This window comes from Anopheles moucheti, chromosome 2, assembly GCF_943734755.1.
Source record: "Anopheles moucheti chromosome 2, idAnoMoucSN_F20_07, whole genome shotgun sequence".
Classification (NCBI taxonomy): Eukaryota; Metazoa; Arthropoda; class Insecta; order Diptera; family Culicidae; genus Anopheles; species Anopheles moucheti.
Genome location: NC_069140.1, coordinates 43,845,781 through 43,861,916, shown reverse-complemented (window position 1 = coordinate 43,861,916; position 16,136 = coordinate 43,845,781). Strand labels below are relative to the sequence as shown.

Below are 16,136 nucleotides of genomic sequence, written 5' to 3'. Positions count from 1 at the left end.
CGTTAGAACGTAATGTTCGCGAGGTGAATTGCGATTAACCAATGCAAAACTAAATGGTACGCATTAGAGTGAAGGGGGAAAAGGCAACACGGATCCTGCATCTCTTTCGTATTTTGCGCCATTCCGTCCGTCGAAAACGCTCCAGAAACGATGGAATTTTTGGTTTCCAACACCAAGAGAGCATGATCAACGAAGAGGTAGCACAAATTTCCGTACCACGTGGTATCATTTCATATGCTGTACCCTTCCCTCTAGTGATCATGGCGCTTGATCCGTCAACTGATCTTTCATCTCTTTCCGTTCGTCCAAACAGCACAGCGCGTACCATAAATATGCATAAGTTTATTTTTATGGAAAAAACAATGTGGAATATTTATGGAATATATTTATATGTGGAATCCTTCTAAACCCCCGGACATTCCATGACGACAAAAGATATAAATATTGCGAAATAATTGAACAATAAACAATGAATAATGTTTTCGGAAATAGTGTTTCCTACTCCTAATGATTAAAAAACTTACCTGTTGTACAGTTATGAGACGCACTGTAGGAACTGGATGGATGAAACGAGACGGAGGATTCTCGCCATAGTAGCTGAGCTATTTACTCTATTGATCGCTCTCCGGAGAGGGCCCTTGTTTGATATTATGTGTAACTAATAGCCAATAGCAGAAGATCTCTCATACTGATGATTTATCAATACCATCAAAGCGAATGATAACGTGAGTATGTGATATCAATATGTTATGTACAAACATGGCGGATCCTTGTGCGGATCAGATTGATGTTATCTCCTTTCGTGGATGCTCTCTTGGTGTCAGAAATCACAAAACCGGTCGCTTTTTGGTGGCTCCGATCGCATGCGCGGAGACTTCGACGAAAGGAAAAGCGCTTAAAAATAATATGCAATGACGACTGAGAGACCGTGCGCTCCTCTAGCTTTTGTAAGCTGGACACTAAACACTAACGGTGATTAATTTTTACCATTTTGCTCTCTGTTGCCCCCCCCCCCCCCAACAAAGATTGTCATCAAGAAGAAGAATAACCACGTGGGAATGTGGGAGGCAAACAGTACCGCGAGTCAATCTGCTGATATATGTGATATGTGATATTAACATCTATTGTACTACTCTTTATCCGTATCGTCGTATGCTGAGCGATGTCCACGTCCTTCGAGCACCGGCACAGCTCAGCTCGTCGGTGAAACTATATACTCAGTACATAATCGCATGCAATTATGAGGCGCGATCAGCATCTGCTGGTGGCGATGCTTTCTTCTAAACGCTTTTACGTACGTACGTGTTTATATAAAATATTTTGTGGACAGTGTTTTAGTGTGTTTATTAAAAGTTTATTTAATAGAATAAATAGTTTGATCTTCGGATTCGTGGTTGAGTTGAGAAAAGGGATCAACGGCGGAGCAAACGGTAGACGAAGTAGGTGGTCGCCTAGGGCCTCGCCGTGTTGGAGGCCCCAAAAATTGTGTGTAATGTGTGTAAAAGGTAATTACATAGGCTCCCCTCTCCTTATGCTAGAGGGGGCCCGAAGGGTGCCACAAGACACCCCGGGCGAAATTTGACCGCGAACTATCCGTGGGATGATTCAAAGTGAGTTCAGGGGCCTTCTTACTGCGCCTTTAGCTTTGCCGTCCAATTCATCATTTTTAAAATTAGAGGCCCCATTTATAATTCCGCCCTGGGCCTCCACAAGGGGATTGATCCTCCACTGGGTGTGGTGTGCTACGCACTACTATAGCCTGGTGTAATTGTGTATATTGATTGATTGCAATAAAGAGGATTAGTTGGGACATTCTATTACATACGAAAGTGGTGTTTGTTCGTTCACTTTAAACAGCTGATCACACACTGTGCAGGTTGAGTTCTTGTGACCCAACACTACTTCAGACCCGTCGGCTTATCAACCTTTTTGCAACAGCCGAGTACTAACCCGAAAATTAAGTTGATTAAAAATGAGTTTCGTTTGAACTAACTAACCATTACATTGAACGACAGGTCTTAAACTTTCGACCACAACTGTACCACAACAGTTCCGCAAGAAACATTACCATCCCGAGCGCCAACCCTGTAACCAGTATCAAAAGCGCTCCAGTAATGTTAGCTATACGTAGCGGTGTAAATTCATCACCGTCGCCGCTTTGGCGCGAGTAGCGTATGATTTGCTGCGACTTGTAGTTCAAATGCTTCGTCACCCCAAGCAGCTCCCAGTGGGCCAAAATGCCGAATGCTTTCAGCTCCAGCACCAACCGATCGTACCGTGCCCGGCCTGGCCACGTTTTCGTACACATCGCTACTACCCACTCCCAGTAGATGTCCTCCGCCATCATCTTCCGGTCCTTCAACGCGTCCAGCTCCATATGCGGGTAGGCAAAATGGCCATACTCCATCCGCTCGACGATGATGGCCACATCGCGATCGTACGCACGACGGGTAATCTCCTTCTCTTCCCACTCGCGAAACGTCTGCAGCAGAGTCCGCACGTCCGGCTGGTACGCCAACCGAATCGAATAGATCCAGCTCACAGTAACCCCGACCCAGGTTGTGCGAGTTTCCGCCAAATCGTGCACAGTGTTGATGCTTTTCTCGTACTGCGGAACGATCATGGTGCTAGCCAGCCCTCCATTGTAGCTGCTGCCAATCATGAATCCCGCAAACATGAGCGTGGCGAAGAGAAAGCAAGACGCCAGCAGTTCATTCGGCATCCGTACACTTTGCTCCATGAAGAATCCGATCATGATCAGCACCGAATCGCTGAACGTGTACTGCGTCGAATCGGTGAGCTGCAGGATACGCTTCCGACTGCGGGACATGACCAGTACGGCGAACGCACCGGCAATGAATGCGGCCATAACGGCACACCACAGTGAGCCGGAAAATGAAAGGAACGGAGTGCGCCAGTTGGCCACACTGTGCGGTTTGGCTACGATACACGTGCAGCCGGATCGCGAGTTGACGACACCGAAGGCAAGATGCCGAAAGCTGGTGTACCAGGAGTACAGGCCCGATATTGCAATGTCCACTTCTCCCTTGGCCGGAGCTCCTATCAGCCCAAACTTGGTACCGTTGTCGAACACGTCTCCCCATTCGGAAGCTGCGAGAATAGAACATGACGATAAAAAGTGCGGAGGTGTAGGTTGCTAGGTGGAACGCTTACCGATCATAACCTCTAGCGTACAGTTGACAATCTCACAGAATAGTAGCACCAACCAGACTTCTGTACCACTGAGCATTGCCGATACGTTTGCTTTCGGCGGCAGTATGTATCGCGCATTTCCTTCTCCAAGTGGCTGCAACAAAGTGACAAAATCAAAGATACATCTTTAGGCATACAAATTACACCACACCACACCGCTCAAACTGCGTTACCTTATCTTCCACGAATGCGTTCGGTAGGTAGGGAATAGTGGCTAGTCTCAGACGCCGTTTGTTCATGTTGACAAACTTATCCGGAAAGTAATTCACATTGCAACATTGCGGACTGGTACCATTTTGGGTGTCAACCACATCTATCAGCCGAGGACTGATGGTAATGGGGGCACCAGCGGAAAGGTCTAGTGTGTAAAGCTCGACACGACAGGATACTTTACCCGTAGTATCTACTGGTAGCAGGATTAATACTTCTGGAATTTCTGTAAAATGTTTTCATACGATAGATTTATCTCTCGCAAAGGTTTCGGCGACGTCCAATTAATACCTTCCACCACAAGCAATTGATTGATGGTAGGGAAAAACGAGGAGCGCCTATCAAGCACCACAAGAACTCGTTTCTCCACCATACGTTGTAATGCTGCTTCATGCACCGGACGAAAGGCTTCGAAAAAAGTGTGTGCCGATCGTTCGGTAACAATAAAGGACTGTGTAGTAAAAAGCAGAATATATGTCACCCGGAATCAATCAATTTGAATTTCGTTACAACTGCCTCCCTTCTTACCTGGCAGCCCATATTCACTGCAATACCAAGAGCCATCTCAAAACCGTCGTCCTCCGATTCCAGCACGATCGTTGGTATCGGTGAAGTGTGATAAACGGTGTCCTCACTAGCTCTAATAAAACACACTACGAAAAAGTGAGCGAAATAGTTCACGACGATATAATTAATCAGCGTATTGATGATTCCGGTACACAGCAGCCCGTCATCGTAAGTGTTATGATCGAGAAAGTACGTAAGATTTTTGACTTCCATTTCCAATGCGGGTCACTTCATACTAAGGAAAAGGTGGATGCGTAGATTACTTTATATAAAGGATGAACAAACGATCCGTCGAGTCGAAGGTGTAGTAAAAGGACAACAAATCATAATTTTTTAATGCGATTGGAAGATTTTCTCATTGTTTGTTTTAAGGTGTATCATATGCGGTTGGTCAATATGTTTGCTACGTTTACAGTCGCAGCAATAATTTTCAATACAGCGAGTGTTTTTTAATTGTACAATTTATCTGGAATCTTGTCCTTACACAAGTTTAAGTAAATCCTGAACATTAGAATGCTTAGAACTACGTACGTAATGCTAGTAATAAAATTGAAAATAAAAACGGTTTTATCATTACCTCCGGATGTGTACATTCGTTATTTAAACAACGTTTCGCACAGTAAACACGCTGCTGCGGTCAATATTGATTTTAATCTATCGTAATCGATTTTTTTTAATAGTTCGGTGATATATGAGGATAAAAACACGCAAACATCGCTTTTCATCATGGGAGAAACGTATTATATGCATTTATTTGCTTATTTTACAGTCATTGTAATGGCATAAGAAGTTCAATAGAACCGATATGTCCATTACATCTATGATCGATATGATAACTACTAACTATTAGGAACAAGGCAGCTAAATTAATTCTGATCCAATATGTAAAGCAATCCCTGTGATTGTAATCACAATCCAATTAAATCAGCACATCCTGCAATACTGTGTTGGGTTATAGGATTTTTTAGATTAAAATAATAAAAAGTTGAAGCCATTTCTGAATTCTTTACAAGTTAAACTGGAATATACATATTTATTTTATGTGTAAATCTTTTTAAACTTTTTCATTTTTTGTGACTTGGGCAAATGTTTCTTTTTTTTTAGACAGAACGATTGTATTCAGAAACAATTTCATTTTGAATACTGACCATTGACCAATAATACATCTACTTCTACACATTTACTTTCAAAGACTATCACGAATGGCACCATTTTTTTCACCTAAACCCTGTGTAACGTTTCGTTGATGTGCCGCATACTTATCACGCAACGTATTTTCACGTGCATAACAATATCGTTGCATTCTTAAATTAGCACAAACAAACTAGGGAGTTAATATACACGGCTTGTTACAGGACAGTTGCTTCAAAACTTTTTTTTACTACTACACATTGTTGAACGTGTACGTATGCGCAAGAAGATGTCTAATTTAGTTAAATTTTGTTATTACCTGTTTCTGTACGCTTTCCATAAATCCATAAGAAGAATCATCCATTATGATGCATCACATAAACTTATCTGAAAAGAAAGCATTGAAGAAATGTAAGTTATTATTTTATTCAATGATACCTGCAATCGTCAATGACCAGCTTTTACAAATGTATCAGGGCCATTATGACATCTTTAGTTGAATTTCTTTAACATCAAACTGCCGCAGAACGCAGCAGTGTGGTAGACGCCGAATAGAAATTTAACGCTCAGTCTCGTCATCTGTTTCATCACAAAATTATGTGCTTGGAAATCATTCCGATTCTACTTTTAAACTAATTTATTTACAATAGAGCTTACCTGGGATGCAATCGAAATCCATTAAACGAGACACATGTTTTGGGAGTGGTTGCATTTAAATGGTATCTGTAGAATAAAGTAACACAAAATAAAGTTTTATATTTTCTTCGTACATACAATTCATCGATTGCACAAGATCAGAATATACATCAGGGCCATTATGACATCTTTAGTTAAATTTCTTTTACATCAAACTGCCGCAGAACGCAGCAGTGTGACTGATGTGATTTCGAAGCTTAACCCTCAGTCTCGTCATCTGTTTCATCATGTGTCTTTGATAAATTGTATCTTCCTATTGTCGATACATGTAATTTTAAATTGTCATATACAGAACCGTTTTTCTTCTTTGATTTTTGATTATCTACATCCGATCATTCTTTACGTTTTTAATAAAATCTGTATTTTTTCTCTTATTTTTTTGAATATTTCAATGGACAAAATAGCTAATTCATACCTTTTGTAATACTCTTTGTGTAGCATTTTTCTGATTTTCAACGCTGCGAACCTATGAAAAGGATGAGAAAACAAACACGTATAACGATATTAAACGAGGAACAACGATATCTTGTTCATTTTTCTATTCAATAAGATAATTTAATACGTAGGAAATTGCGGAGCCAGTTTTCTTCATATTTGTGCCAAGAGAGCTGGGCCGGATAATCATACAAATGACTTTGAAATATCGTACTTGCAGAAAATGGAGCTTATTTTGACCTTTGAAGATGTTTGTCGTACATCTTCTATAAAAATTGAAACAGTAAACCTTTGAGAAACGATAATGAAAACAAAAATTAATACTTTTAACAAATTGGCTTCTTCGTAATTTCTAAGCTTTAATTTCAGTCAAATAATTTAAATTGCGTAGGTAATTATGGAACCAGTTTACTTCACGTGTGTATCGGAGAGAGCTGGATGTAATCATCATAAAAATGGCTTTAATAGTTTAAAATACAGATTATTCTTACCTTAGCTGTTGTTTGTCGTGTATGTTTTTGCAATAATCCACTTGGCGAATCTATGTGAAACGAGAAAAAACATTGGAGATTAATTAACAATTTCTAATATAATTTCTGAGTTGGTACTTTATAAACTTTAATTTCAGTAAAATAATTTAAATTGCGTAGGAAATTATGGAACCAGTTTACTTCACGTTTGTATCGGAGAGAGCTGGGTGTAATCATCATAAAAATGGCTTTAATAGTTTAAAATAGAGATTATTCTTACCTTAGCTGTTGTTTGTTGTGTATGTTTTTGCAATAATCCACCAGGTGAATCTATGTGAAACGAGAAAAAAACATTGGAAATTAATCAACAATTTGTAATATAATTTCTGGGTTGGTACTTTATAAACTTTAATTTCAGTAAAATAATTTAAATTGCGTAGGAAATTATGGAACCAGTTTACTTCACGTTTGTATCGGAGAGAGCTGGGTGTAATCATCATAAAAATGGCTTTAATAGTTTAAAATAGAGATTATTCTTACCTTAGCTGTTGTTTGTTGTGTATGTTTTTGCAATAATCCACCAGATGAATCTATGTGAAACGAGAAAAAAACATTGGAAATTAATCAACAATTTGTAATATAATTTCTGGGTTGGTACTTTATAAACTTTAATTTCAGTAAAATAATTTAAATTGCGTAGGTAATTATGGAACCAGTTTACTTCACGTTTGTATCGGAGAGAGCTGGGTGTAATCATCATAAAAATGGCTTTAATAGTTTAAAATAGAGATTATTCTTACCTTAGCTGTTGTTTGTTGTGTATGTTTTTGCAATAATCCACCAGGCGAATCTATGTGAAACGAGAAAAAACATTGGAAATTAATCAACAATTTCTAATATAATTTCTGGGTTGGTACTTTATAAAATTTAATTTCAGTAAAATAATTTAAATTGCGTAGGAAATTATGGAACCAGTTTACTTCACGTTTGTCTCGGAGAGAGCTGGGTGTAATCATCATAAAAATGGCTTTAATAGTTTAAAATAGAGATAATTCTTACCTTAGCTGTTGTTTGTTGTGTATGTTTTTGCAATAATCCACCAGGTGAATCTATGTGAAACGAGAAACAACATTGGAGATTAATAAACACATTTCTTATATAATTTCTGGGTTGGTACTTTATAAACTTTAATTTCAGTAAAATAATTTAAATTGCGTAGGTAATTATGGAACCAGTTTTCTTCACATTTGTGTCAAGAGAGCTGGGTGGGATCATCATAAAAGTGAAATAAAGGAGTGAACGTTTAAGTATTATCACATTACATTACATTACCTTTTATTGAAGTCCTTTTTCGCTGTTTCGTTTTGTGTCGATTCATCTGAAATGTAAAGAAAATCTAATTAGTATTTATAGAATGTTTCACAAGACGTGGAATATATTATGAAAAGGATTGCCATACATATAGCACATATTTACCTTTTTATATAATGTAAAAAGACTGCTGAACTGCTGAACATTTGTGTATACTGTAAGCGGCAATCTTGAGGAACCTGCAAAATCAAACAAAAATATATAAGATAACTATAATTTTTATCGCGACAAAATAATATTTGAGTATTTGGTTCAAAAACTTCAGACATTTTCATTTGTTTCGTTCATAATTACATGAATTCAGAGACGAGAAATAACATTTATGATTCGCTTCATCATTAGTAAGCAACTATCGTACAGAAGCCAAAATAGAACCAAACGAAATCAGTGTTCAACTCACCCGCCAATGGTAGATAAATAAACGAGTCTTCATTTTGCTCCAGTGATCCGTGGTAAAGTCCAAATGTAGATATCTGTATCAAAAAAGATAACAATTATGTTACATTCATTCCTAGGATTCCATTAAACGATACATACCGAAAACCGCACAGCAAATAATATCCGGATGTCCTAAAACGAAACAGATACCTGTTTTCTTTCCGACTACCAAACTAAAGCTACCAATAAAGATACAACTCTCCTGTTTACACAACGCTCTCGAATGTTGTATTTTTGTTTCCTCTCTTAATTGTTGTGTGTCTCCATGTTGCTTCCTGTCCAAACGCCGGCAACCCTATTCTTGTTGGAAATTATACTTTTGTATAAGCCAAACCACACCATAAACCCAGCAGATGAATGGTGAGTTGACATCTTTCACGACCCTTCCACCTAAACTACCGCGCGCGCGGATACTTAAACAGATGTCTGCACTGGTGGCTCGTAACCTTCTGGGCGGTCAACGACGACACCGGAAGCCGCACCGGTCGACACTTCAGCAGCCTTACCACCACCGTCACCGTGCAGTTCCATCAGACTGGACAGATCGAAACGTGGCTTCTTCAGTACCTTCACCTACAACAACACCGGGAAGCGAAGAATTCGTAACACGAACGTTAAAGCACACACTTGCAGGAAGCTTCAGCAACCAATTCCTGCCACTTGCACAACCGAAACTGCGGCTTAAAGCAATGCTTACCTTACGGATGTAGACATCGTGCAGGGGGTACACAACCTGGCATGCCTTCTCGATATCCTTGGCAATCGAATCGGGCAGCAGTTTTTCCACCACACCCTTCAGATCCGTGCTGGTGATCTCACGCTTGATGATGGCCGTCATCTTAGCGCGGATGTTCTTGATCTGCGAGTGTTGCGCGTAGCAGGTCTTGCGCTGCGACATCGAGTCCTTGATGGTGAATCCGATGCAGAACACGCGCAGTACGAAGCCATCGGTGGTCTTCACATCAACCGAGCACTCGATCAGGGTTTGCCATTTCTTGACCATGGATCTATGAAGCAAAGGAGTAAAATAGAATTAGCGATATACGAGACACATGCGCTTCCGCGGTTCGGTGAAAGCCGCATTTGTTGTCTATATGACGCGGCACGACCGCAACTTCACAAGCACACACACACACGCACGCACATTACTCCGGCACTTACCGCAGCTTGTCGGTCGTCAGGTCCATACCGTGGAAGTTGGTAAGAACATCACGGCCATTCACGCTCTCGGCCACCAGCTTGAACTTGCGGAAAGATCTCTCCGCATCAGGTTCGTTCTGCAGGTCGGCCAACGACACCTCAAACACGCGGCCCTTCAGACCGTCGGAAGCGATGCGCGTGCCCTGGGTACGGTTCACCAGGGTTTTTCCGACCTGGCGGTTCTTGAACATGTTCGGGGCTTTCACATCGTACCAGTCCTTGCGCGTGAACGGATCCACGACCTTCTTTTTCGAACCTTTCTTGCCTCCTTTAGAGACACCCTTATTTTTGCCGACCGCCATGGTTACACTTCACGATCAAAAAGAACGGAAGTTGCTGTTCGATGACAGCTCGTGACAGCCGCCAGCCACTGAACTGAAACTTACAATACTGTCATTTTGTGGCAGCTATCGCTTTGACAGGTTAGATGCTGTCACTTTCATCACATTGAGGAATGATTGTTTATTTTCTGCAGGAAAGCACGTAATCTAGAACGGATTGTGAAACCAGCTAAACAAATGGTAAAGTAGAGTATTTTTTCGCGCGGTAGTTTATACATTAACGGTACCTGCTATTTTGCTACAGACTTCTTCGATTATTCTGGCCGGTTTGGGCCTCGCTGTGGTTGGATACGGCGGAAGAGCACTCATGCGCCAAATGCCGAATGCTGCGACGAAAATGCAAGAAGCACTGAAAAACCTTCCGAAATTCGATGCAGAAATGATGGCCAATTCGAAATATTATCGGGGAGGATTCGAACAGAAAATGAACAAACGCGAAGCTTCCCTAATTCTCGGCGTAAGCCCATCAGCATCGAAGGGAAAGGTAGATATACGAACAGGTTGGTTTCAAGGCGTGAACAAGAGGGTAATCGAATCGGTTCTTCTACGTTGTTCTAGGTGAAGGATGCTCATAAGAAAATTATGTTGCTTAATCATCCTGATCGCGGTGGTTCACCGTATTTGGCTGCAAAGATTAATGAGGCAAAGGATTTCCTCGATAATGCAAAGTAAAACATCGCTTTGAGCTGTGGTTGAAAGTGTACAAAGAAACGATAGGCTTTACGATAAAATAACAAGGGTAGTAATATTTAAACTTGAATCAAGAATGTTATTTATCTGTTCAATCTTGTTCAATGTTATCTGTGTGCTGTTGAATCTGGAAAGATATGCTGCCTATGAAATTAAGTGTGCTGTTACGGTGTGAAAGGCACAGATATTGCCAAATGTTACCCAGATTTCACATCATATTATATATTTCAAATGCTATCAACAAACGCGGATTTATTGCAACAAAGCAAAAAATTACAAACAATTTCATCATCAAATAGTTTACAACAACATTTGTCCTAAATCTTCATTGTTCTAAAAGAGATTGACAGCTTCTCTGATTTTGTTTTCATTCAACTGACTGATGAAGTACAACACATCACAAGCAAGAACCGCTAGCCTAGAAGGAGCTCCGTCTATCCCAATCATAATTGCAAAGAACTGCCGAAAACAACAGCTGTGATACATTTACTGTTCTTCCAATCGCTTGTAAAGCTGAATTATTTCCTCTGTACGGTGAGTAGCTTTGTTTCTTTTAGTGTACTACATGCACACACCTGTAGCTGGCGTACCGAACGGTACCGGCATTCAAAAGATTCCAGCGTGGCACTCTTGGTTGCTTTCTGGAAGCATGCCCTAACATGACCAATATGCATTGTCCCCTCTCCTTATCAATCTTGATAGTGAACAACAATTGTCCTTCGATTATGTAATTTTAGACGGACATTCCACTGGTGCTTGGATAGACGATTCCGCATCGACAGCCAAAAGGGGACAAAATGCGAAAATTACGCGGAGGACAAACTAAAGAAACGCGCAAACAGCGCCAAGAGCGGAAGGAGGAAAATATGAAAATCCAGCAACAGATGAAAACAATAGTATTGCCTACGGTAGGAGTGATTTTTCTGTGCATAGTGGTGTACGTATTTCTAAAAACTCGTCCTCGATACGAAGAGCTCTAGTGAGGCGATGAAGATTTGTGGCAAGGAAATTCCTTGCGTATATGTATGTGTGTTTTTTTTATTACTTTTGGCGGGATGCGGACCATGGTGTAACCCAGCGTGGAAGGTTCTACTTACGTTGCAATATATTTAAAACAGATAATCGCAGCCCTCTGATCATACGCACAAAATGATTCTATGTACAATGTTTTGTGAATATAGCGACGGATTATATTTACACTCCAAATTTGTCCAAATTTTGTCTGTTATCCTTGTGGTGTAATCCGAAACTGCAACAAACCGAAAATTTTAAAAGTGAGTGAATAAAAGCAGAGATAAGAAATCCCAGCAACGGCCACGTTCTGTACGCAAAACAAACTGCAACACATTTTTGTTTATTTTATCGCACTCCACAAAACAAACAGAAAGCGAAATGAAATGCGAAACGCTGTGTCCGGGATTCAACACGCATTGGCCAAATGTCACTGTCTTATCACAAGACCGCATACGACGGGAGAGAAATGTCACTTTTCCATTGCATTACGATAAGATGCAATTAAGCAAGCGATTGAAAAAGAAAAACAACCCGTTACCGTGCATAAAGCACACACCCTTCTTCTCCAGCACAGGTAGCGCGGCAACTGCAGCAACAACACCACGCGAACCCTTACCGCGCACTTAATTGAATTAGAAGGCAACAGAGCACAAAACAAACACAGCTCACTTTGTTTAGAGAATTCGCACCGTTCAACGTGGGGTGCGCATAGATCAAGCAGGCACGGTATCTTCGAGCGGGAGATATGCAACATTGATCGTAGTTAACTGTGATTGTTCCTTGCGTAGTAAAAAAAAACAAAAAAAAATATGGATTCCACCGCTAATCAATCTGTTCCCAGTGTCACACTAGAATCATCCGTGCCAGTTACGGAAGGTATCAATATTCCAAAACGATATAACGACCGTTCGGATAATTTGTACTTCCTGTTCATTCCCTTGGCCGTTTTGGTAACCGTCATGTTACTTTCCGTGGTGGTAAGTACTATCACGTGCGATGGTTGGGTTACAAATGGTAATTAGCATTCTTTGTTTATATCCTTAGGTCTATTTAATGGCAAGACGTCGCCATAAAATACGGTCCAAGTACAGTTACGTTCCTAGCTTTAGTTTCGATTCGTCGGATCTAGATGATGAGCGCGAAGAACGCGAAACAGATCACCTACTGAAAGGCGGGAAACTTCGCCTGGACGAAGCTCCAATTGAAGATACTTCCAGTGCGAATCCGTTCGCTACAGCACGATCCGCAGGTAGTCGCGAGTTGTTTGCTTAATACAATTAAGCAGTGTCCCACTTTGCTCAGTTCCCCAAGTTCTGTAGTGTTAGAATAGATACTAGTGAAGGTTTGTGATACTCTATGCAGTAGAGAAAACTATGTACTGTAACACCAAAGAAAATGCGTTGGTTCGTCGTCGACCATCGGTCACGAGTTCACTGGAACGATTAGGAAATCATTCGATTATGCTACATAGTCCTGCGCAGGGTGGTCAGCATTCGAAACGTTATATCCGTCTGATCTTGTTTGTGATATCGCAGGGAAGGGATACATTTCATACGCAGTTAGGCACTGGGGAAGCAATCAGTTTTGTGTCTCATAACCTTATGATGCATTTGTTCATATACGGTGTTCGATTATATCTACCAATCCATTATTGAATTAACTAAGTGCTGCTGTGTAGTATTCTTTGGTTGATCCGTACCTTTGTGAAAGGATTTCACCTACCTTCATTCTCGTTCAAGAAGCGTAACGTTAGGTCGTACATTCCGAAAAATATGGCACCTCCCAGTGTTATCCACGTTACGCGAGGAACAAACCCAGCAAATACGCCTCTAATCCCTCGTTCTCTGTATATGTTGCGCAGTATTCGACCCATGCCACCCATCCGGTTACTTTCGAATTGTTCCGCTAGCATAATGCGTGTTTTTGCCACATCCAGTGGTGTTGTAAGACCGGCAGCAATCCCACCGGATATTGCTCCGCAGATGGCTACGGATAGGGGGGTAAGCGCAGTGCCAGTTGCATCTGTCCAGTGCTGCTTGAAGTACTCCCACAGCGGGAACTGTATCAGCGAAAAAGGCACATCGCGCATTACTGTTGTACCGAAACCACGGTACAAACCTTTCCGGATACCTTCGTTCCGGAGCGCACTGTACAGTATTTGCAGAGACGATCCATTGCCTTTGTTCAACAGAGCTTGCCGGCGTTGTTTCACAATTTCGATAGGTACACGGATGAGACAGGCCACAACTTCGGCGACGGCAGCAGACATCATATGCACGTACGGAAGCTGGCCGTGTGCAGCGTGCTGCCGTAGATGTGATTTCATAGTTTCGTACGTGCAAAAGAACAGTGCCGACGTTGGGGCACTGCCAGCGGCGGTCGGTGCAAGTCCCTTGTAAACACCACGAAACCCACCGGAAGCGACAAAACCACGCTCACTTTGTAAACGGGTTTTAATCGTATCGATAGGAAACAGTACAACATCCACCACTAGTCCGGCCACTCCACCCGCCTGTTGAAAGTAAAGAACCAAAGAGCTTGTGAACTTTTGTGTTCAATATCTGAATGTAAATTTATGACGGAAAGAACATTACTATCAATGATGACCAGTAAATGTTTTTAGCACCCAACGGTGCGGAGATTGTTGCTTCTTCCAATTCCATCGGATCGCACGGATGTTGCTTCGGGGATAAATACGGGCCCTGAATCTGTTACGTGCACTTAACGAGTCTGTGAAAGTGTTTACTATACAAAAATGTTACTATTTTCTGCCGAAAAGCGAAGATCCACACACCGGTCGCTAATTGTTTTCTTGTAAATTGCTCACTAAACCATGCCGGGCTCGTGATGTTTATTTACATTTGGAGAGAAATGTCAAAAAATTAATAATGAACACCATTCGAATGAACCTCGGCGAAGTCAAAACGCTTCGAACGTCCTCTAACGATGGGTATTGCAAACAGCTTGAAATTTGAACAGTGCGGTTCGACCAGTCGTTACTTTTATGTTGGATGGCACTTTATCATTCAAAAATGTTTGCGACTGCGAATAAAATTTTAATTCAAGTACACGATTATTCCAAGGCTAATTAGTTATATTTTTCAATGAACACGACTTATACACAAAAGAAAACAAGATGACCGATTTCCTTACGTGGCTTTCATTTTACTCTACCCTTACATTTGTTGTGAATATTTTTTATTCTATTTATTGCATTGATTTACACATTTAGGTATCCTTATTTCAAGTGCTTTTACAGCAACCTGTGTAGTAACTTTTATCACCACTTACTATCACCATCACCTAGTCTTACTATCATCACCACATCAAACTCGTTCTTATCGAAATAAATAATCCTCCCTCTAGAAGACGCTGTACATAGCTCAGCTTCAACGGTAGCCCCTTCTACGAGGTTTCCACGCACAACTCACAATTTGCTGTAACCTGGTGATGTGGTGCGCCGTGGTATAAGCCTCATTACGCGTTTACGCACGCCAACGAACTTTTTGCGCGACGATGCAATGCCACCAGTAATAATGCTAGACAGACCCGCCGCCTTACTGGCCTGTTGGCGATTAGTTTTGCCCAACCTAGTGAAAGATCCACGGCGCAACAGGTGAGGTGATTTGCGTGGTGTAAGTGGCTGTGAACCGTCGATCTCGAGTACAAAGCTGTCGTCGAACTGATTAAGGCACGATTGTTCTAGCAGGCAGGAATCACGCCGTACCGTTTGTCCAATAGTGATGCGTGCTACCAATGGCGAGGTGTTCCGTCTGTCGTTGTTGAGTGATCGTATGAGGTGCCTGGCCAACGGTGGTACGTCGGATGTCAGCTGCTTTTGCTTGTGTTGCTTCTTTGGTACAAGTTTGCCTCCACGAATCGGTGTCCGGAGCGGAGAGGAACGTTGGAAGTTGGACAGATCAGCCATTTTAATGCAGCACAACTTCGCTTGCAGCTTTGTGGGACTTTTAATAACTTTCCTTTCTGGCTTCCTGAAGATCTGGAAGATCGTTCGGTACGACTGCTCCACGGCGACTAATGATGCTGCATCGTTCGTAGGGATGTTTTAAACCAACTTACCAGGTATTTCATCACATCCTGACGGGGTAAAGCGAGACGAAACATATTGCTAACCTAGGCAAAACAAATATCGCATGAGAAGCACATTGAATTCTTTTTGTTTTGACTTCATTTTTCTGCCTTCCTCAGGATGTACCCGTGGTTACAGGCACAATTAATAAATACCTTTGAGCTGGACAAGATCGAACATGAACCAACGGAATACAATTCGGAGACCATCTTTCTGTCTCAGATCATTATGTGATGGTGCTGCTCCATTCAGAGTTTAACTGGGAAACGA

At 41.4% G+C, this 16,136-nt stretch overlaps 7 protein-coding genes across 8 annotated transcripts; 3 read left to right on the top strand and 4 right to left on the bottom strand.

Annotated features, from left to right (window-relative positions):
• Positions 1 to 1,999: 1,999 nt before the first annotated feature.
• Positions 2,000 to 4,203, bottom strand: LOC128309805 (uncharacterized). The gene is made up of 5 exons (XM_053046285.1): positions 3,952 to 4,203; positions 3,715 to 3,874; positions 3,387 to 3,649; positions 3,175 to 3,307; positions 2,000 to 3,111 (listed from the first exon to the last, which is right to left on the bottom strand). The coding sequence occupies exons 1-5, from the start codon at positions 4,201 to 4,203 to the stop codon at positions 2,000 to 2,002; spliced, it is 1,920 nt and encodes a 639-aa protein (XP_052902245.1).
• An 898-nt stretch (positions 4,204 to 5,101) lies between these two features.
• Positions 5,102 to 8,903, bottom strand: LOC128309796 (uncharacterized). The gene is made up of 7 exons (XM_053046274.1): positions 8,871 to 8,903; positions 8,494 to 8,566; positions 7,003 to 7,052; positions 6,744 to 6,793; positions 6,233 to 6,283; positions 5,779 to 5,844; positions 5,102 to 5,508 (listed from the first exon to the last, which is right to left on the bottom strand). Exons 1-7 carry the CDS (start codon positions 8,901 to 8,903, stop codon positions 5,505 to 5,507), a joined length of 327 nt encoding a protein of 108 aa, XP_052902234.1. The 3' UTR covers positions 5,102 to 5,504.
• On the bottom strand, positions 8,725 to 10,071 carry LOC128299308 (40S ribosomal protein S3a). Its single transcript, XM_053035226.1, has 3 exons — positions 9,693 to 10,071; positions 9,229 to 9,538; positions 8,725 to 9,104 (listed from the first exon to the last, which is right to left on the bottom strand). The coding sequence occupies exons 1-3, from the start codon at positions 10,031 to 10,033 to the stop codon at positions 8,946 to 8,948; spliced, it is 810 nt and encodes a 269-aa protein (XP_052891186.1). The 5' UTR covers positions 10,034 to 10,071; the 3' UTR covers positions 8,725 to 8,945.
• Positions 10,072 to 10,167: 96 nt separating this feature from the next.
• Positions 10,168 to 10,820, top strand: LOC128299309 (mitochondrial import inner membrane translocase subunit TIM14). Of its 2 annotated transcripts, none has more exons than XM_053035228.1 (3): positions 10,168 to 10,252; positions 10,317 to 10,556; positions 10,631 to 10,820. In XM_053035228.1, exons 1-3 carry the CDS (start codon positions 10,250 to 10,252, stop codon positions 10,742 to 10,744), a joined length of 357 nt encoding a protein of 118 aa, XP_052891188.1. In that variant the 5' UTR covers positions 10,168 to 10,249; the 3' UTR covers positions 10,745 to 10,820. The 2 variants fall into 2 exon arrangements, with proteins under 2 accessions (XP_052891188.1, XP_052891189.1); XM_053035229.1 differs by having other exon boundaries at positions 10,207 to 10,257.
• Positions 10,821 to 11,150: 330 nt separating this feature from the next.
• LOC128309367 (single-pass membrane and coiled-coil domain-containing protein 4 homolog) lies at positions 11,151 to 12,071 on the top strand. The gene is made up of 2 exons (XM_053045735.1): positions 11,151 to 11,296; positions 11,500 to 12,071. The coding sequence occupies exon 2, from the start codon at positions 11,560 to 11,562 to the stop codon at positions 11,740 to 11,742; it is 183 nt and encodes a 60-aa protein (XP_052901695.1). The 5' UTR covers positions 11,151 to 11,296; positions 11,500 to 11,559; the 3' UTR covers positions 11,743 to 12,071.
• Positions 12,072 to 12,278: 207 nt separating this feature from the next.
• On the top strand, positions 12,279 to 13,227 carry LOC128309366 (uncharacterized). Its single transcript, XM_053045734.1, has 2 exons — positions 12,279 to 12,753; positions 12,821 to 13,227. Exons 1-2 carry the CDS (start codon positions 12,586 to 12,588, stop codon positions 13,046 to 13,048), a joined length of 396 nt encoding a protein of 131 aa, XP_052901694.1. The 5' UTR covers positions 12,279 to 12,585; the 3' UTR covers positions 13,049 to 13,227.
• A 260-nt stretch (positions 13,228 to 13,487) lies between these two features.
• Positions 13,488 to 14,590, bottom strand: LOC128309365 (S-adenosylmethionine mitochondrial carrier protein homolog). The gene is made up of 2 exons (XM_053045732.1): positions 14,371 to 14,590; positions 13,488 to 14,288 (listed from the first exon to the last, which is right to left on the bottom strand). The coding sequence occupies exons 1-2, from the start codon at positions 14,437 to 14,439 to the stop codon at positions 13,491 to 13,493; spliced, it is 867 nt and encodes a 288-aa protein (XP_052901692.1). The 5' UTR covers positions 14,440 to 14,590; the 3' UTR covers positions 13,488 to 13,490.
• Between the last annotated feature and the right edge of the window lie 1,546 nt (positions 14,591 to 16,136).

Bases quoted from the DNA above. Each gene is read 5' to 3' on its own strand.
- LOC128309805 (XM_053046285.1), bottom strand. From the start codon at position 4,203: ATGGAAGTCAAAAATCTTACGTACTTTCTCGATCATAACACTTACGAT. The intron at 3,650-3,714 runs GTATTAATTGGA...AACATTTTACAG, and splicing joins TCAATTGCTTGTGGTGGAAG to AAATTCCAGAAGTATTAATC. The intron at 3,112-3,174 runs GTAAGCGTTCCA...CTATTCTCGCAG, and splicing joins TACGCTAGAGGTTATGATCG to CTTCCGAATGGGGAGACGTG.
- LOC128309796 (XM_053046274.1), bottom strand. From the start codon at position 8,903: ATGTCAACTCACCATTCATCTGCTGGGTTTATG. The intron at 6,794-7,002 runs GTAAGAATAATC...CGTTTCACATAG, and splicing joins CACAACAAACAACAGCTAAG to ATTCGCCAAGTGGATTATTG. The intron at 6,284-6,743 runs GTAAGAATAATC...TCCTTTTCATAG, and splicing joins CACGACAAACAACAGCTAAG to GTTCGCAGCGTTGAAAATCA.
- LOC128299308 (XM_053035226.1), bottom strand. From the start codon at position 10,033: ATGGCGGTCGGCAAAAATAAGGGTGTCTCTAAAGGAGGCAAGAAAGGT. The intron at 9,539-9,692 runs GTAAGTGCCGGA...TTTGCTTCATAG, and splicing joins CTGACGACCGACAAGCTGCG to ATCCATGGTCAAGAAATGGC. The intron at 9,105-9,228 runs GTAAGCATTGCT...GTGTTGTTGTAG, and splicing joins ACGATGTCTACATCCGTAAG to GTGAAGGTACTGAAGAAGCC.
- LOC128299309 (XM_053035228.1), top strand. The intron at 10,557-10,630 runs GTAGATATACGA...ACGTTGTTCTAG, and splicing joins CATCAGCATCGAAGGGAAAG to GTGAAGGATGCTCATAAGAA.
- LOC128309367 (XM_053045735.1), top strand. From the start codon at position 11,560: ATGCGAAAATTACGCGGAGGACAAACTAAAGAAACGCGCAAACAGCGC.
- LOC128309366 (XM_053045734.1), top strand. From the start codon at position 12,586: ATGGATTCCACCGCTAATCAATCTGTTCCCAGTGTCACACTAGAATCA. The intron at 12,754-12,820 runs GTAAGTACTATC...TTATATCCTTAG, and splicing joins TCATGTTACTTTCCGTGGTG to GTCTATTTAATGGCAAGACG.
- LOC128309365 (XM_053045732.1), bottom strand. From the start codon at position 14,439: ATGGAATTGGAAGAAGCAACAATCTCCGCACCGTTGGGTGCTAAAAAC. The intron at 14,289-14,370 runs GTAATGTTCTTT...TACTTTCAACAG, and splicing joins TTTACTGGTCATCATTGATA to GCGGGTGGAGTGGCCGGACT.